The sequence below is a fragment of the Polypterus senegalus genome, chromosome 2 (assembly GCF_016835505.1).
Source record: "Polypterus senegalus isolate Bchr_013 chromosome 2, ASM1683550v1, whole genome shotgun sequence".
NCBI classification, from domain to species: Eukaryota; Metazoa; Chordata; class Cladistia; order Polypteriformes; family Polypteridae; genus Polypterus; species Polypterus senegalus.
In genome coordinates, this window is record NC_053155.1 from 301,190,451 (window position 1) to 301,211,368 (window position 20,918).

General features: G+C 40.8%; 1 protein-coding gene across 1 annotated transcript in view; it reads left to right on the forward strand.

Annotated features, from left to right (window-relative positions):
* rb1 (retinoblastoma 1) overlaps window positions 1–16,419 on the forward strand; it is a 287,527-nt gene extending 271,108 nt beyond the window's left edge. Inside the window, exons 23-27 of the mRNA XM_039745852.1 lie at window positions 1,066–1,202; window positions 6,690–6,720; window positions 11,581–11,711; window positions 13,225–13,271; window positions 16,263–16,419. Coding sequence (XP_039601786.1) covers window positions 1,066–1,202; window positions 6,690–6,720; window positions 11,581–11,711; window positions 13,225–13,271; window positions 16,263–16,336 — 420 coding nt within the window. The 3' untranslated portion in view covers window positions 16,337–16,419. The remainder of the gene's footprint in view (window positions 1–1,065; window positions 1,203–6,689; window positions 6,721–11,580; window positions 11,712–13,224; window positions 13,272–16,262) is intronic.
* The last annotated feature ends 4,499 nt before the right edge of the window (window positions 16,420–20,918 follow it).

Consider the following 20,918-nt stretch of genomic DNA (forward strand, 5'->3'; position numbering starts at 1 on the left):
AAGGAAATAAATGGCTTTTGGGCTGACCAGCTTATATGTTTTATTTTATAAGGTGAAAGGTCAGCATTACATCACTACCTGGGCAATTTTGGGTAGCTTTGTACTGTCTGTGTTGTATTTCCATGTTCATCGAGTGTTTACATGGAATTTCCGACTTGACAACTCAAATTTACAATCCGTCTGAGACCATGTGAATGCAGCATTACTTTCCGAATTATCAGGGACTGTGGAAACAAAAAATGCAAAGACTCGTGGGAAGGACTTTTTGAAATCCCACCTCTACCTGTCAATCATTGGTCAGGAATCATGCCTTCCATTCAGAAAGTCATTCCCATCTGTTATTTAAGTTTCCTGTTGACATAGACTGATAATGCTGGAAATAACTATTTAACACTTTAGCTAAAAAACATTTGTTTTGCACGTTTTGAGCCAGCAACTGCATAAAAGACATGTGGATTATGTGACATGAGCAAGGTGAGAGGTTTTTTTTTTTTTGTTTTTTTTCCCCAAGGATGTTTGTCATGTTTGCCACTGTCCAGTGTTGTTCACCTGTCCATCCTCTTTATGTACTATCTCCAAGAAAACATAAAAAATATATGATAGTTTCTTTCTGTATAGTTTCTCACCAATAGTTGTACAGTTGCCTTGACTAGTGGACAAGTCTCTCTCCATTAGGATCCCCCAACTCTATCTGGGGAAGACTGTTCCTGTTAATGTAGAGTGACATGAAATGATTTTTCAATGACAGAATTAAGTGTCAGTTCCCATCATCACCGAGCTGTGACAAACAACAAGGCACAAAAGTGTCCATGTAAACTTAATATAGTAAAACAAAAAGGGCGCTCAGTACGTACTGTTGTGTATTTCAGTATGTCTGATTTCAAACAACTTATACTGTCCATGTAACTTAGAGACTTCAGTTATGGGAAATGTGTATCGAGACAATTATACAAAATGATTAATCACTGCTGTGCACAATGAAAAGAATAAGCTTGAATTAAAAAAAAAAAAAAAAAAAAAAAGAAACACTTTTGGAAATAAACCCTCTTTTCCTTTCCTTTACAGCCTCCAACACTGTCTCCCATCCCACAGATACCTTGCAGCCCATATAAATTATATGCCAACTCACCCCTGAGGGTACCAGGCAGCAACAACATCTACATCTCACCTCTGAAAAGCAGCATGTTGTCACCAACTAAAAAGTAAGCAAGTGGTTTTTGTTTATCCATTTGATTTGTTGTTGTAGATCTAAGGTGAGCAAAGGAGACCAAGGTTAATGGGATGTGTCTAGGCACAAGCAGAGAGTCCCTAAGAAGCCCAGCCAGGGTGCAGTTTGGGTGGTTTACAGGTCAATCAGTAGCAAGCTAGTGAGGGCTAACAAGGTCAATAGTTAGTATGAACACAGCAGTTGATACTGAAAGTATATTTTCAAACATATATATATATATTTATTATAGAGAATGCTAGCGTCAATATTATGACATACGTGTAGAGTACAATGAATTTTATAACTGTCTCTATCTCTGTCCATTTGAAGTTTGTCTATATATTGTGTGTCTATACATAAATATATTTAAATCTAGGTTTATAAAGTCATTATTGTCATTATTTCCAATGAAATTCTTACTTGTGTGTGCTAACATGCAACATGTCACCAGTATACAACCGCATGACTAGTGAGTATTTTTATCTTACCTTGAAACATCAGATCCCTTACCTGATAAATCTCAGAGTAATACACTGTATGGCCAAACATTTGTGGACACTTGACCATCACACCTACAGTATATGAAATTGTTGGATATTCCAGCTATAAACCATTGCCATTGATGTTGAGTTTGCCACCCCCTTTGTGGCTTTTTGAATACACAATGGGAGGTCTGAAAATCGAAAGTACACCTTATAACAAGGATTTAGGAGTCATAGTGGACTCTACACCATCAACTGCCAGAAACTGTTCAGAAGCCATTAAGAAGGCTAACAGAAGGTCCGGTTATATAGCACCTTGATGTGTGGAGTACAAGTTCAAGGAGGTTCTGCTGAAGCTTTATAACACACTGGTGAGGCCTCATCTGGAGTTCTGTGGAGTGCAGTTTTGGTCTCCAGGCTACAAAAAGGACACAGCAGCATTAGAGTAAGACAAGACAAGAGAAGAGCGACTAGGCTGAGTCCAGGCCTACAGGGGATGAGGAAAGATTAAAAGAGCTGAGCCTTTTCAGTTTAAGCAAATGGAGATTAAGAGGAGACATGACCGAAGTGTTTGAAATGATAAAGGGAATTAGTTCAGTGGATCAAGACGGTGTGTCTTTAAAACGAGTTCATCAAGAACACAAGGACACTGTTGGAAACTTGTTAAGGGTAAATTTCTTACAAACATTAGGAAGTTTTACTTTACACTGAGAGCCTTAGACACTTGGAATAAGTGACCAAGTAGTGTGATGGAAAGAAGAGCTTTAGAAACATTCAAAACTTGACTTGATATTGTTTTAGAGAAATTGGGTGGATAGGACTTTGTTCGGCTGAATGCCCTGTTCTCGTACAGATTGTTCAAATGTTCTAGTAACTAGAGTCCTACTGCAACATTTTTGTGTGTCTGTGGGAATTTGTGCCCCTTTAGCCAAAAAGAGCAGTTGTGAAATCGGTTATTGATGTTGACCTGACTTGCAGTCTGTGTTCTATTTCATCCCAAATGTGTTCAGTAGGGTTGAGATCAGGGCTTTGTACAGGCCTTCATGGACCCAGCTTTGTGCTCAGGGGCACAGTCATGCTAGAATTGAAAAAGGCCTTCCCCAAACAAAGGGAGTTGTCTCAAATTTGTTAGTATGCTGTAGCCCAAACTTTACAGTAGGCACTACGCAGTCTAGAAGGTAGCATTCTCTTGGAATCTGAGAGTCACCCAGAAGACTTCTGTATAGTGGAGTGTGATTTGTGTGAGTGTCCAATGGCAGTGTAATTTACAGCACTCTCGCTGACTCTTGGCATTGGGCATAGTGATCTTAGGCTTGTGTGCAGCTTCTTAGCCATGGCAACCCCAAGTCATGAAGTTTAAGACACACAGTTCTTATGTTAATGTTGCTTCCAGAGGTAGTTTTTAACAGTTGTGAGTAATGCCACAGAGAACAGGCTATTTCTGTGTGCCATGTACTACAGCTCTCTGAGGTCCCGCTCTGTGAATTTATGTGGTCTGCCACTTCATAGCTGTTATTGCTCCTTGACACTTAAACTTCGCAGTAATAGCACTTAGAGTTGACCGAGGAAGAGCAGAGCTAGCAGAGCAGAAATTTCATGTACTGACTTGTGGCAAAGGTGGCATCCAACACTTAAAGCCACTGAGCTCTTCAGTATGACCTTCCAGTGTTTGTCAATGGAGATTGTATGGCTATGTGCTGATTTTATGCAATGAAACGGCTGAACTCGGTCATTTGGAGGGGTGTATTAATATATATCTGTAGGTACATTTACACACACAGACACACTGATATTTTAAGTCTGTGCCCGTGGTATATACTTTTAATGTGTGCATGTTTATTTGTGCGTAGAAGCAATCCTATCACTAACCAGTCATGCAACGCAAGTGCCACCTTTTGGTCATTTCTGCCAGGCAAGCAAGTAATGCAGTAGCTTGCACATTAAATAATGAGGACAGATCCTTTTGATCTAAGTTTCTGCTTTAAAGAGTTGTGAACATACAAGCGATGACAAAGAAGGAGAGGCAGGAACAGAGCATCACACACACGTCCTCTTTACATCGGAAGCAGCCGCTTATCGCATATCAGCTGATATGAAAGGAGATGCTTTTGATCGAGCAGTGCATGTCTAGAAGACGACAAGTGTTAGCAAATGGACTCAGACAGGGGGACGTGTGTCACTGATATGCTAGAATTCTATGAGGAAGAAACAGACGTAATGCAATCACAGAGGTGCGTGTGATGTTATTTATCCTGATTTTCATAAGGTTGTTGATATTCGGGTCCAACATGAAAGATTACTGATTATCTTTTCTATTTTGTGGCTGTTTATTGTAAATCTCCTGTCATTTTGTTATTTAATAAAAAGTTATCAGATTTGGACAGCATGGAGACTTGGGGAGATTTGTGGTAGATAAAATTTAATGTACGTAAATGTAAAGTATCACAGTCAAAATGTGCGGTTTGGAAGTTGAAAGTACCCCTTATGAAAAGGATTTAGGAGTTATAGTGGACCTGTCTGTCACAGTCTACACCCAGACAGTATACAGGAGCGATCAAGAAGGCTAAGGGGATGTTGGGTTATATATCACAGTGTGTGGAGTTCACGTCAAGGGAGGTTATGCTTAAGTTATATAACACACTCTGTATTAAGAAAATAGACATAGCAGCACTAGAGAAACTCCAGAGACGAGCGACTAGGCTGGTTCTGGGACAGAGAGGTATGAGCTATGAGGAAAGACTGAAGGAGCTGAAACTTTTCAGTTTAAGCAAGATTAAGAGGTGACATGATTGAAGTGTTTAAAATCATGAAAGGAATAAGTAAATGGATCATAGCTGTTACGTTAAAATACATTTTTCAAGAAGAACACAGGGACACAGTTGGAAGCTTGTTAAGGGCAGATTTGCACAAATGTTACAAAGCTTTTCTTAATATAGAGATTAATGGGAATACATACAGTACATAAATACATAAAATAAATAGAAGTGTGGTAGAGAGCAGGACTTTTAGGGACCTTGAAATCTCGAATTCATGTTCTTTTGGACAATTGAGACAAATAAAATGGACAAGCTTATTGGGTTGAATGGCCTGTTCTCATTACAGTTTTTTGAATGTTCTAGTATTCTGAAGAGTAGCAAATCTATCCATAAAATGGCTTAAAGTAATTAGCGTATTTGCTACATATCTTGGATAACTAAGGTGTTGTTAATAGTTTTATAATCCACAGACAGAGAAAAAAGGAAATAAGAACTGGAATTTTTTTTTGTATAGTCAAAGTAATACTGTGCATCCGGAAAGTATTCACAGCGCATCATTTTTTCCACATTTTGTTATGTTACAGCCTTATTCCAAAATGGATTAAATTCATGTTTTTCCTCAGAATTCTACACACAACACCCCATAATGACAACATGAAAAAAGTTTACTTGAGGTTTTTGCAAATTTATTAAAAATAAAAAAACCGAGAAGTCACATGTACATAAGTATTCACAGCCTTTGCCATGAAGCTCAAAATTGAGCTCAGCTGCATCCTGTTTCTCCTGATCATCCTTGAGATGTTTTTCTACAGCTTAATTGGAGTCCACCTGTGGTAAATTCAGTTGCTTGGACAAGATTTTGAAAGGCACACACCTGTCTATATAAAGTCCCACAATTGACAGTTCATGTCAGAGCACAAACCAAGCATGAAGTCAAAGGAATTGTCTGTAGACCTCCGAGACCAGATTGTCTTGAGGTACAAATCTGGGGAAGGTTACAGAAAAATTTCTGCTGCTTTGAAGGTCCCAATAAACACAGTGGCCTCCATCATCTGTAAGTGGAAGAAGTTCGAAACCACCAGGACTCTTCCTAGAGCTGGCCGGCCATCTAAACTGAGCGATCGGGGGAGAAGGGCCTTAATCAGGGAGGTGACCAAGAACTCTATGGTCACTCTGTCAGAGCTTCAGAGGTCCTCTGTGGAGAGAGGAGAACCTTCCAGTAGGACAACCATCTCTGCAGCAATCCACCAATCAGGCCTGTATGGTAGAGTGGCCAGACGGAAGCCACTCCTTAGTAAAAGGCACATGGCAGCCCGCCTGGAGTTTGCCAAAAGGCACATGAAGAACTCTCAGACCATGAGAAACAAAATTCTCTGGTCTGATGAGACAAAGATTGAACTCTTTGGTGTGAATGCCAGGCGTCACATTTGGAGGAAACCAGGCACTGCTCATCACCAGGCCAATACCATCCCCACAGTGAAGCATGGTGGTGGCAGCAACATGCTGTGGGGATGTTTTTCAGTGGCAGGAACTGGGAGACTAGTCAGGATAAAGGGAAAGATGACTGCAGCAATGTACAGAGACATCCTGGATGAAAACCTGCTCCAGAGCGCTCTTGACCTCAGACTGGGGCGACGGTTCATCTTTCAGCAGGACAACGACCCTAAGCACACAGCCAAGATATCAAAGGAGTGGCTTCAGGACAACTCTGTGAATGTCCTTGAGTGGCCCAGCCAGAGCCCAGACTTGAATCTGATTGAACATCTCTGGAGAGATCTTAAAATGGCTGTGCATCAACGCTTCCCATCCAACCTGATGGAGCTTGAGAGGTGCTGCAAAGAGGAATGGGCGAAACTGGCCAAGGATAGGTGTGCCAAGCTTGTGGCATCATATTCAAAAAGACTTGAGGCTGTAATTGCTGCCAACGGTGCGTCAACAAAGTATTGAGCAAAGGCTGTGAATGCTTATGTACATGTGATTTCTCAGTTATTTTATTTTTAATAAATTTGCAAAAACCTCAAGTAAACTTTTTTCATGTTGTCATTATGGGGTGTTGTGTGTAGAATTCTGAGGAAAAAAATGAATTTAATCCATTTTGGAATAAGGCTGTAACATAAAATGTGGAAAAAGTGATGCGCTGTGAATACTTTCCGGATGCACTGTATGTAAAGTATATTTTACATTTCTGTTACATGGCTTTGTATTTATTTACGTATTTATTTTATGTCTCTGCTTCATTTAAAGGATCCAGATATCTATTGGGGACTCATTTGGGGTAAGTAATTTGAATTATGACTTAAATTTGAAATTTTAAGTTCCCCATACCACATTGAGAACTGATGTTCAAATATTTTATTATTATTTTGTTTTTGTTGTTGAAGTATATCAGTTTGGTAGACATTACAGGGCTTTGTAATATGCAGCTTATATACTGGGTTCAGATTCTAAACAGAAGGCAATATAAGTATCAAAAATGTAAAGCTGTGTTAGATACATGGGCTCATTTCTATTAAATCTGCAGGAATTCTAACAATTGACACATCATAAACATGAAGGTTAAAAATGTGTCATGTTGAGGATGAAGGAAATAGTGACATTAACTCGCCATCCTTTATTGAGCCACTCTAGAATCCTTCAAAAATGACCGATTTTTGGTAAATGTCATTGCTTTTTAATGTTTATCTAAAGCAGAGTTCAAATAGACACTACAACTGTAAAGACTTGAATTTTTCAACTCACTTTAAATTTAGTTGCAAAGGACAATGGGCCACCCAAATGTAGTCCAAGGGTTTTGAAACAAAAATAACGAGAATAATAAGTAAAGAAAAAGCAGCTTATAGGCCAGTGTCACAAAACCCAACATTCCCAGCGAATCCTAGTCATAATGCATCTACATGTGACCGCAAGTTCATGACAAATTCAACAGGTTAGATTTAAGTCATAGCCAATGAGCTCTCAGCCAAAAGTCCATCACATGTAACACAACTGCAAGGAAATAAGGAAAATGAGAGTTTTGGACCATGCAAACAGAAGACAGCCCTCAACGATGATGATGATGTCTCAAACAGAATGGGGGAAAAAAACCAAAAGACTGGGCTGAACTTCCCAAGTAGGAAAAACCTTTGTATGGCCACCGACACCATCAGTCATCACAACCATTGGCGGACTTCTAATACTGTGGTAATTTAAAAATATGACAAGAGGTTGGTTCTCACACGTCCAAAGCCCCATGTAGTCTGATACCAGTATAAAGTAGTGGTGACGATAAAAGACCACCACCATAACACATTATACTAACTGAAAAGACAGTGCAATTACTTTAAAGGCAGCATGAGCAGGCCCTCGGAAGAAACAGGGGATGAAGAGTATGGTGTCAAGTGTATCCATGTGCATACAGTAGATACGAGAGGGTATTCAGTTGCTTTTATTTTTATATATTATACTAGTAGTAGTAGTGGACAAAGTACTATTAAATTCCTATTTTTATGTGTGACCAACCTGTAGTAGCTGGTCATCACTCTCTGATACCGTGATAAGCAAGGAACGTTTTGTCTCATCTCGTCACATCTGGTGAGGGTCACAGTAGCAACAGGTCAAGCAGGTGAACCCAGACTTCAATGTCCGCAGCTACAGATTATAGCTGTGTCAGAGGACAGACATACAACCCGTCCAGCATGTTCTGGGTCTGCCAAAGGTTCTCTGCTCAGTGGGACGTGCACTGAGAAGCTCTAGGGGGAGCATTCTTAATGACATACTCAAACCACCTCAACTGGCTTCTGTCGATCTGGATGAGCAGCAGCTCTACACTGAGGCTCTCTTGAATCGCTGTGCTCCTCACCCTGTCATGGAGCGTAAGCCCAACCACCCTGTGAAGAAACAAACCCCGTTTGTGCTGCTTGAACTCATAATCTCATTCTGTCGGTCATAACCTGCAGCTTCACAACCATAGGCTAAAACAGGGATGTAGCTTGACTGATAAATCAAGAGTTTCGTCTTTAGACTCCACTTCCTCTTCACCACCACAGACTGGCACAGTGCCCACAAAATGGTGGCTACTGCTCCAGTAAGAACATGTTCAAATTTAAAACTTTATTTTAATTAAGAAAAAAATACAAATTGACCTACCTGATTGCACCTCTTTCTGAGAGCCAGTGAATGCCTACAAGACATTGAACTACAGCATAGGAGACACCCAATACCATGGCAGTCAGAGATGAAACATACTTATGACATTTTCATCCTTTAATAATTCAACAGTTTATTCTTTTTTGCTTTAATTTTTTAATAATTCATTTGAGCTTTTACAAAAATATCACAAAAGTGTACCCTAAACACTACAGTGGCACGCATAAGTTTGGACCCCCTTGCTTACAATGGCCGTTACTGTGAATAGTTAAGTGAGCAGAAGATGAACTGATCACCAAAAGGCGTATAGTTAAAGATGACACATTTCAGCATTTTGTGCAAGATTAGTGTATTGTTTCTGTTTTGCACAATTGTACAGCGGAAGAAGGAAAGGAGCGCCATGCAAACGTTTGGGCAAACCAAGATATCTGAGGTCTCAGATAACTTTTCCCAAGGTGGTCTCAGGCCTTCATTAGCACATTAGGCCTATGGCTTCTTCACAGTCATCATCAGGAAACTCCAGGTGATGCAAAATGCTAAGCTGTATGAATTCTCTAACTCCTCACTCCTTGTTCCAAAAATCCGCAACCATGGGCTCCTCAAAGCAGCTGCCTAGCAATCTGAAAAATAAAATTATATCGGGCTCACAAAGCCAGGAGAAAGCTGCAAGAAGATAGCAAAGCGTTTTTAAGTAGTTGTTTCCTCAACTCGTAATGTTATTAAAAAAATTACAGTTAACAAGAACGGTGGAGGTCAAGTTAAGGTCTGGAAGACCAAGAAAAGTTTCTGAAAGAAATTCTCATTGGAATGTTAGAAAGGCAAATAAAAATCCCTGTTTGACTGTAAAAGACTGGCCAAAAAAAAAGGCTTTCTAACTAAGTACTCAGATGCCCAAACTTTGGCTTCAGGCCCTTTTCATTTTTTGGCATTTTGTACCTGTGAATGATCAAAATAAAAATGTAATTTTGCTGAAAATGTTAAAGAATTGTGTTGTCTTTAACTTTATGCCTTTTGGTAATCAGTTCAACTTCTGCACACTTAACTATTCACACAAACTGACATTTTAAACAAGGTGCCCAAATATTTGCATCCCAATGTATGGACAGGAAAACGTCAGGTGAAATGTGGGATTACATTTCAGTTACAAAGGTGTTTATTCATATATATGTGTAAGTGTATATGTGTGTGTATGTGTGTATATATATATATATATATATATATATATATATATATATATAGTGGGTATGGAAAGTATTCAGACCCCCTTCAATTTTTCACTCTTTGTTATATTGCAGCCATTTGCTAAAATCATTTAAATTAATTTTTCCCTCATTAATGTACACACAGCACCCCATATTGACAGACAAAAAAAAGAATTTTTGAAATTGTTGCAGATTTATTAAAAAAGAAAAACTGAAATATCACATGGTCCTAAGTATTTAGTAAGCCCCCTTTTAAGCTAATACAACCATGAGTCTTCTTGGGAAAGATGCAACAAATTTTTCACACCTGGATTTGGGGATCTTCTGCCATTCCTCCTTGCAGATCCTCTCCAGTTCTGTCAGGTTGGATGGTAAACGTTGGTGGACAGCCATTTTTAGGTCTCTCCAGAGATGCTCAATTTGGTTTAAGTCAGGGCTCTGGCTGGGCCATTCAAGAACAGTCACAGAGTTGTTGTGAAGCCACTCCTTCGTTATTTTAGCTGTGTGCTTAGGGTCATTGTCTTGTTGGAAGGTAAACCTTCGGCCCAGTCTGAGGTCCTTAGCACTCTGGAGAAGGTTTTTGTCCAGGATATCCCTGTACTTGGCCGCATTCATCTTTCCCTCGATTGCAACAAGTTGTCCTGTCCCTGCAGCTGAAAAACACCCCCACAGCATGATGCTGCCACCGCCATGCTTTACTATGGGGACTGTATTGGACAAGTGATGATCAGTGCCTGGTTGTCTCCACACATACCGCTTAGAATTAAGGTCAAAAAGTTCTATCTTGGTCTCATCAGACCAGAGAATCTTATTTCTCACCATCTCAGAGTCCTTCAGGTGTCTTTTAGCAAACTCCATGCAGGCTGTCATGTGTCTTGAGGAGACGCTTCCGACAGGCCACTCTACCATAAAGCCCTGACTGGTGGAGGGCTGCAGTGATGGTTGACTTTCTACAACTTTCTCCCATCTCCTGACTGCATCTCTGGAGCTCAGCCAAAGTGATCTTTGGGTTCTTCTTTACCTCTCTCACCAAGGCTCTTCTCCCCCGGTAGCTCAGCTTGGCCGGATGGCCAGCTCTAGGAAGGGTTCTGGTCGTCCCAAATGTCTTCCATTTAAGGATTATGGAGGCCACTGTGCTCTTGGGAACCTTAAGTGCAGCAGAAATTTTTTGTAACCTTGGCCAGATCTGTGCCTTGCCACAATTCTGTCTCTGAGCTCTTCAGGCAGTTCCTTTGACCTCATGATTCTCATTTGCTCTGACATGCATTGTGAGCTGTAAGGTCATATATAGACAGGTGTGTGGCTTTCCTAATCAAGTCCAATCAGTATAATCAAACACAGCTGGACTCAAATGAAGGTGATCTCAAGGATGATCAGAAGAAATGGAAAGCATCTGAGTTAAATATATGAGTGCAGCAAAGGGTCTGAACACTTAGGACCATGTGATATTTCAGTTTTTCTTTTTTAATAAATCTGCAACAATTTCAAAAATTCTTTTTTTTGTCTGTCAATATGGGGTGCTGTGTGTACATTAATGAGGAAAAAAATAATTTAAATGATTTTAGCAAATGGCTGCAATATAACAAAGAATGAAAAATTGAAGGGGGTCTGAATACTTTCCATACCCACTGTGTGTGTGGGTATACAGTATGTATATATATAGATATAGATATATATATATATATATATATATATATATATATATATATATATATATACACCCCGTGTAGTGTATCTAGCGTATGTATAAGATACTCTTTTTATTACAAACTGATAGCTATACTCTATATTGAAAATTTCATTTTCAGACTTCAGACAAGTTCCAGATGATCAACCAGATGGTAAGCAGTGAGTGGTCCCATAAAAGAGGAATGGACATGGCAGACGCCCCTCGGCCACTGAAGCGATTACGTTTTGATGCAGAAGAAGCAGACAACAGGTAGAACTTGAATGAAAGATTAATGCTCCTCTACAACCTTTTCAGATATTTATTAACTGTTATCACATAAGACCAATGCAGCAGCTTCAAGTGGCAGCCATGAGAGTCCCAGGTTCTTACTGTTTTTCACAGGCTTGTAGGAGTGAATGGTCAGCAAATATCATCAGAGTTAAGCACGTGCAGATATCGTCAACCACACCGTCTCACTTATTGTAATAAAAAGCAACATAAAAAAATAAATACTTTACACTCTGGGAATTTCTTAATGTGCACTCCTTGTAGGACTCACTTGATTTATTAGGCAGGGCGTCATAACTTGCAGTCATCTAAAAGATAAGGCCCAATGTGAGGTGTGACGTGCCCAACTGGGCATCATATCAACTAATTGATCAAGTACAGCCACACTAGTGTTTCTAAAATGTGCAGAGAGAAATGGAGGACAAAGTAAAAAAAAAAAAAGTTACAGTATGTAGCTGAGCCAATTTGATATGACTGTGAGTCTTGTTAAAAGTAGGTGAAGTTTCAGGAAGCCACTTTGTGAACAGGACAGTAGTGTGCCATAGTGGTAGCACTGCTGCCTTCTGTAAGGACACCAGGGTTTGCGTCCAGTATGTTCTCTCCATGTCTGCATGAGTTTCCTCCCACAGTCCCAAGTCATGCAGCTTACTGTTGGTGGATTGATGGTACTGAACTGACCCTCGTGTGGTTGGGGGTGGATGTCCGCCCTATGAAGGACTGGTGCCCAGTGCTAGCTGGGATTAACACCAGTAGACCCCTGCAAACCTGTTTAGGGCTAATCAAGTTCAATAATGACTCACTGGCTGACTTTGTGAACAATTCTTTTTCTTTGTTACATACTGTGTAATATTATTGCCTAATCTTGTTTAGGTTTTATATATTCCTTTTTATTTCATCTTCTAAAGCACTTTTAGCCACATTGTTTGTATGAAATAAATGATGATGTAGTTCAAGTTGCAACAAAGGCCAGCAAAACAGAAAAATGTACAGTAAAACTAACAAGTCGAATTCTGCTGCACCAGCTACAAGAGTGTTAAGTGCAGAGAATGGTGGGCTTACTTCACATAGATAGATAAAGTAGATAGATAGATAGATACTTTATTAATCCCAAGGGGAAATTCACATACAGTACTACTATTATGTATATTACTAGTAGAAGTGTAGTGTTTGTCTGCAGTCGCTTCTGTAATCCTGTAAGAATCTGAATTTTGTGATTTCATATGCTAACAAGTTGTAAACGGTAAAGTGGAGCAAAACAAGGCTCTGTAAGTTAGGATGAAGATTCAAGTGCAGAGAGTTTAAGAAAGGAGTAATTGTTTTAAAACAATGGCAGAATCTGAAATATTCCCAACCCTAACCAAACTGTTTGAGTCCCAGGGTATGGTGACAAATGCCAGTGGGATACAGGCGAGGATTAGTCATTATATGTCACTTCTGTCTGTTTAAACAGTGCTCTCCTGGGTGCAAATAACCTTAATTATTTTCTTTTTTGAAGCAAACCTGCCCAAGAGTCGATGTTCCAAAAGAAGTTGGCTGAAATGAGTAAGAATTTTTTTTTTTGATTTTTGCGAAAATGTTAAAAATATCCGATGTTTAGTAATGGATCTTTCATCACATTGTCTACAGAATAGGTACACATTTGTTTAATAATATTATGTGACAGTATATATTACATCTTTTGCAAACTAGCTGCGCTACCTGTTTAAGAAAGGTTAAAATGTAAGTAATCAACGTAGACCTCAGTGTTAACTTTTAGAGTGCACCATCTATTGGAATATATTTTGTAATTCAAGTAGTACTAAAATGCATTACAAATGTTTTTTGATGATCAGTTGGAATGACAAATTCAGTGCATATACAATACAATACAATACAATACAGTTTATTTTTGTATAGCCCAAAATCACACAGGAAGTGCCGCAATGGGCTTTAACAGGCCCTGCTTTTTGACAGCCCCCCAGCCTTGACTCTCTGAGAAGACAAGGAAAAACTTGTCTCATATGTCTCTGTTATGTGCCATTTGGTACTGGACTCATTAATGCAGGGTTAATGTTTATGATGCACCATCTGTTGGAATGACAGAAACATAGTAACACATAGACACATCTTTTTACTAAGGTGGGTAGAGATAGTTAACTCCGTGCTATAAAAGAGAGCTAACAGTGTGTGTGTTATGTGCTTATGCTGTGTGTAGCTGAAATATAACTTATAATACAGGACAGGACAGTTCACTTAGTCACATATTTGCTGCACATTCCGGAGTTGCTTTCCCATAAGTCTTTTCTCATAAATGAATACCCATGGGAAAAATAAAAAAAAAACAAAAACACGGAAACGGCTCACAGCTAAAGCAGGACTGGATCAATCGTGGTCACGGTATAAGCGATTGCCATCAATGGGTGATGCAAGGAACATTATAAATGCAGGGAAACGGATTACTTGACCATGAGCCCTGCCTGACTGCAGTGTCTGTTTATAGGAGAGTGTGCAGATCCCGCTACAATAAAGAACAGCGCTGTTCCTGTTTCAAGCTGAATAAACGCTGGTTTTGCTAAAGTACTGAGGCTCAACTTTGTGTTTTGAGGTGCAAGACAGGGACTCACATTTCTCTCACTCTCTATAACATGTAATATACCTGCATAAGAATTATTAGCAACAGTTTGATTATGAAACTATCAGTAATGAAAGTGTTTTGCTCTGCAGTAATATATAAAGATTTAAAAGGGGCCATTTACAAAAACAAAAAACCAAACATTGTGTGTTGTCCTGACTGGTAGGAAATAAAGGAATGTGCAGACGTAAATTCCACTTGATGGCCTTTTTAACTGCTTCACATTTGAAGTATTACAGTCAGTGAAGTCTTCATCTCGTGGTGATGAAAGCAATATTTACTGTCAGTTCCACATCTGATATGCACCTAACACAGAGGGATCTTTTCTTAATGAAGCATAACAAAAAATGTCAACATCAGCTATGTGGCTGTCTCCCTGTCTGTGTTGTACCCCGGGGGTTTAACCCCAGAGACCTCTGGTGCGCCGCTCGCTGGCATGCTGGGTCTGTCTTTTACCTCAAGTCCTTTGCTCCAGCCCAGTTTACCACTAACAGAGGGTGTCACAAGTGTGCCCTTAAGGGACTGGAGTCTGATAAGGAATGCCCAGGGCTGTGGAGTCCGCACACAAAACCTCTGACCCCGACTCCTCAATTTCTGCTACCTCCGAGTCCTCTCTTTGTAATTAGACACACATATTTACTCTGTTGACTGAAAGAGCACAACAAACGAGATCCAAAGCAATTCAATCAGGTGTCCAAACGAATCATCAGGCTAACCTGTTAAAGTTTGGGTTTAAAGGCCATAGTGATGCTGCTGTGTCTTCTTATACAGTAATATTTAAAAATGTAGTTACAAACATTGAGTAACATTAAACAAAAGACAAAACTTTCAAAATTAAAAAAGGGTTGCAATTTTATCAAAAGGCTAGAAGAAAAAAAATAGTTTAATCACATTAGTAGAAATTTTATCACATTATATTTAGTTTTTTTAAACTTCGACTCCAATACCCCAATAATTGACTCCAACTCCACAGTCCTGGCAATGGCATTATGAACTTCTCAGCGACACAATGTGGGGTGGGACAGCCATATTTTGTCCAAAATAATAATTAGGTTGTTGCCAGGTTTCTGTCAAGCACAAAACATCAACATAATGCTCCATAACGAAGTCCGCAATAAAAGCTAATTTGCTATTTAGAGAGGGAGTGGACGTTGAAAAGGGCATTTTGCATATGGCTAGAAGATTCCGGTATTAAGACGTTTTAATGAAATAGACTGCAAGTTCCCAGAATCCACAGCAGTAAGACAGTCCAATTGTGATAGCGGAGCAGCGACAAAAATAAAATGGCGTCCAGAACAGGTCATTGTTATTCTCCGTATGATAATAGTCAAACTTCTGTGACAGCACCTGGGCCAGCGCAGAATTCCTAAATGCGATGTCGGAGCACGGCGCTCAGTATGCTGAAAAGTATGAAGTTCTGAAAATGAGTACCTTATAGCCAATAATCCAAGAGGAAAACCACAGGATTCAAAAGGCACTCGAAGCAAGCAGCAGATCATATAGGCAATAAATCCAGAGATTCCGTTTTTTTATCCACGGCGGAGAAGCAGCACCCAAAATGCGCCAGCGTAATCTCTTGTAACCCGGAAGCTCCGCCATCTTACTTAGGCCTGCTCGTGGCACAGCTTCAGACTTTAGACACGGTCACTTTTTCATTATCTGGCTCTTCACACTTAATTAGTTACACCACTGCCAGCTTCAGGCAGGTTCATCACAACTGAAATCGAGGGGCCTCCAGACATCAGGCAGGACAACAAGCCGATGGTCTCATTATAGCAGTAGCAGTAAACACTAAAGCACTCACATCTCGGCAGGCATTAAAATGTGACCCGGACATTGCAGTGCCTTCCTGGCTGAGGTCGTGTTCAAGGGCCTTTTACGCATATCGCTTGGTTATAAAATGATGTTCTTGTCTTCCACAGCATCAACGAGAACCCGAATGCAGGAGCAGAAGCTCAAAGGTGGAGCGGACTCTTTGAGCAGGGAAGAGAAATGAAGCGTCGCCCTGCCTTGCACAAAAGAGACCGCGGGCTTCTAGTCTGCCTTCAGGATCCAAAAAAGTGTTTTTCTTTTAAATCATTTGGATGTTTCAGTCCATTTTTTGTGTGTGTGTGTGTGTGTGTATTTTTTTACTTTTAAAAAAAACATTTTTATTTGCACTGTAGTGGTGCATTTATTTTTAATTTATACATCTGCAAGATTTTGTTTTTCTGATGATTTATAGTAATTTAAATATAAAACACTGGAGCAGGTGAGGGAAAGGTGCGCTGTGTCTGCTGTTGTAGGAAGCTTTAGATTGATTAAAAACAAACAAAACATTTTCTGTCTCCAAACAGGTAAAAAAAATCATTTATCTCATTTGTTTGTGTCCTTAAAGGTCCTCTCGAAAACTGAATTTTCTGTTACTCTTTCATTCTTTGTTTTTACTGTCACATTTTGCTTTTAAATATTGTTACTGCTGTGTGATTCAAATGCTAACGTGTTTCGTGTTCCTAACACCACCGCAGAGACCACGAAGAATAAACTGGCAAAAGAGGCGAGTAACTCGCCAAATGTAGGACGTCGATTCGGTCACAGTGAGAGATCTGAGCGAAAGGTGCAAACGACTAGAAGCCAAAGTGTTTACTTCTCAGGATGTGCATCACGGAGTAGGAAATATGAGGCCCTGTGGGCCCCCCGCCTGCCGATTTACAGTACGAGCCAAGCGATGGCTCGTCACATGTAGAATGTAGCGCCTCACGTGTACCGTTGTATTCATATAGACCATAGTTAGACTTGTATCGAACAATTAAAAACAATCAAAGGCAAATTTTGTCTCTATAAATGTCGATAATGGACCAAGAAAACCTTAATGGGGAAACTGAAGCAGCATGTCGACTTTCATAGTGCACAGCACAAGTCCCAGTTACGGACTGCAGCTGAGGCCAACTCATTTTTCGTTCCAGATGTGGGCCACAGGTCGATCGTCATCTTTCGTAAATTAAAAACTTGATGACATTGGTCACCACGAGAATTGACATAAAATGCGACACGGCATCTCGATTATGTGGTGGAGTTGGTGTTAACTAGGAAAGGTTCTCCTTCGTTATGCATATTTGAGAGTGGCTGTCTGCCCTGCTTATTAACGCACATCCGCTGCCATTTCGATGTTAACGTTGCACTCTGGTTCAGTTCGCTCAGATTTTTGAGCTCGGTTCCATAAAAATGAATAAGGTGCGTGTGAATAATAGTGGCCTGCCAGACCCTCTGCACAGGTAACCCCACGTGAGCTGGACTCACTAGCCAAGCCAGAGTTGTTGACAAAACTGGCTCTGATCGCCTTGTCAGGACTGAACTTTTCAGGAAGAAATCCGCCATTCTCGGAGTTTAATCACAAGTTTTCTTTTCTTCTGTGTTATCATGAGTCATTTCCAAACACTGGTAAGCGATGAACTGCATCGTTACCTAAGAGATACAAACTGAATGTGACATTACAACATTTTAATGATGGCATCTCAACGCTTCTTTATCCTGTTTGATTTTTTTTTTTTTTAACTTTTCCTTAGCAGTAACAGATTTGTATTATAAAGATGCTTCTCAAAAGCTTACCGTTTCTTGTCATCTGTGGCCAAAATATTACAATGAGTGGGGACTTTCGGATTTATCACAAAGCCCACTGGATTTACACGGTCTTGGCAGGCAAATCTTGGGCACACACCACTCGGAGCATGTGCTGACGTTACGCTGTTTTGAAGGAGGTTTGTGTGCAGTCGGTGTTTTCAAAGTTACGGGAACAAGAAATGGCCTGAAATATCCAAAGGTTGGATGCCCATCGCCTGCTCTTTATCCCCCAAACCAACCGCCCTGTGTTCTTTGTAAAGAGCTCTGCTCTCAGGACGAAAGCATTACACCACTTTCAGAAGAAAATCAAAACTGAAATTTGTTTTTCTAAATCATAGGAGTTGACCGTAATTTTTCTCAGGAGAGAATCTCAAGGAGTCATTCACCAAAATATTACGATGCAATAGTGAAAACACAGCGCTGTAGGAGCACTTTGCTTACTGAACAAATCCGAACCTCAGAAAACAGAAGGCAAAGTGCGACAGGACAAAAACTCAACAATGAGAGAGGCTGGCGACATTAAAAACAGAACTTGAAGCAGTGCTGAGGTTTGTGCGATCAGCCATCACAAACTTAGAAATTCTCTGTGCCTCGAACGAGCGCATCCACCTCCCGACTCAAAACCAGACGTTCAAAAGGGTACTTAACTGTGGAGGTCTGCCGCCACATCATTTCAGACTTACATTGAGACATAAATCCATTTTTATTTTTTAACCAAATCTAAAACCAAAAATTGATTTCTCCCTGAAGATTTTTTGCTGCACTGGAATTTATCAGCGAGTATTCGTGGTGATTATTGTTAACTGAATACCGAGACTACAAAATTGTGACGGACAATTCAAATCTTCCAAAAGTGTTAGATGTGCACACTCTGGTGTGAATGCCCACCTGGCCTTGTCACGGTTAGACGGCTTTAATTTTAATAAATTTAAGGGATGTCGGCTTGAAGCCTTCACAGACGGCCATTAGAGGTGGTCTCGCAGAAATGTCTGCCTACTGTGGAGAAAAACGACTTTACTGGCGGGTTGGCATCAAACTTCTGAATTTATTTCACTTGCTGGTTCTTCAAAAAAAGAAAAAATTGGGTCTTTATTTCAGAGGATATGTCGGCTTACACCAACACGAGTCATTTTGGGAGCAACCGACGTGCTTCTTAGGTACACCATGTGGAAAATATGACGATTTCCATAAATGTAAAGAGTTTACCTGATATTTGAAGAACTGGCACTTTTGTGGGTCGAGGTGAGCCAGCTGATGTGGTTTTGGGCATATAAGAAAGCCCCCTTGGTATCACAGTTGGATGGAAGAAGACCCCGGAGCCCACTTGAGGCCTGCTTGGAGGGATTAAACCCCTCAGTCCGTCTAGCAAATCTCTGGCCCGGTTGGGTCAGCTCAGAGTGTTGTAGCTGTGCACGTAACCCAAAAAGGATGACGATAATCACAGAAGGGGTGCATGGGATATTGAGTAAAGGGCAAGTTGTTATTCAGCATGCAAGAATGTGAAGTGTTCAAAGGAATGGCAACAAATTCATAGTTTGGACCAGGCTAGAGTACTTAAATGTAAAATAAGAGAAGACGAAGCTCAGTTCATTAATAAAAGGCATCAGTGGGATGTATGTCAAGGTGAGTGACTGATTTGTGAAACTGGCTGCAGCCACGGTGGTACCCCAAACTGACCTCCAGCCCGCCACCCACCAAAACAGGCCTAAAAGGCCAGCCGGGGGCTTTGGCTCCCCCACGTGTCCACCTTACCTGGTCACTTACCAGCATTCACTACAACATACTTGAATTCCTGGAAGTAAAAATTCAGCCAGTTTTAGAAGACCAAAGCACTTGTGACACACCATGGGGTGGACTGCCCAGAAAGCAGGTGGGCATCGTCTGGGTGAAAGGACTTTTTACAAAAAAAAAAATATTGTCTGTGTTTAACGTGTATACAATAAGCGTTTTGTATAAAGGGTTATGGTGAGGGGGGAAGGGTGGGACACCAGTCACCCACGACATTTAAAGCACCTGCCTAATACTGTGCAGGCTCCCTCATGCAGTCAAAGCAGCTGTGACCTTCGAGACATGGACTCCTCAAGACCACCAAAGGTGACCGGTGGTATCTGACACCGAGGTGTTAGCAGCAGATCCTTTTAAGTCCTGTAATTTGCGAGGTGGGGCCTCCATGGACCAGACTTTGTTTCCAAGCACATTCCACAGATGCTCTTTCAAGGCCACATAAACATCTTGAACTCTTCGTCGTCTTCTTCAGTTGCAAAAATAATTTTTGTGTGGTGGGGTGCATTATCCTGCTGAGAGAGGCCATTGTCGTCAGGGACTAGCATTGCCATAGAGGGGTGGATGTGGTCCGTGTAAAAGTAACACCCATGAACGCCAGGATCCAGAACATCACCCTGCCTCCGGCGGCTTGCTATCTGCCCATAGTGCATCCTGCGGCCATCACTTCCTCAGGTCAATGACGCACAAGCAGCCTGCCATCCATGTGATCTAAAGGGAAAACGTGACTCCTCAGACCAGGCCACCTTCTTCCATTGCTCCATGGTCCAGCTCTGACATTCACGTGCCCGTTGTAGGTGCTTTCGGTGGTGGTCAGGGATCAGCATGGGCACTCTATCTGCTCTGAGGGTACACAGACCACAAGCTGTAATGCACTGTGTGCTCAGACACCTTTCTCTCATGGCCGATATTAAGGTTTCCAGCAATTTCTGCTACAGTAGCTCTGGGATTGATGTGGGTTTGTGCACATCAGTGAGCCTTGGTTTACCCGTGATGCTGTCACCATTTCACTAGTTGTCCTCCTTTGAACCCCTTTTGTTAGGTACAGACCACTGCATACTGGGAACACCTGCTGTTTTGGAGATGCTCTGACCCAGCTGTGCAGCCATCACAATTTGACCAGACGGAGTTCGTCTTCATTCCCCACACATATCATTTGAGCCTTGGCCGCCCATGACCCTGTTGCCAGCGTACCA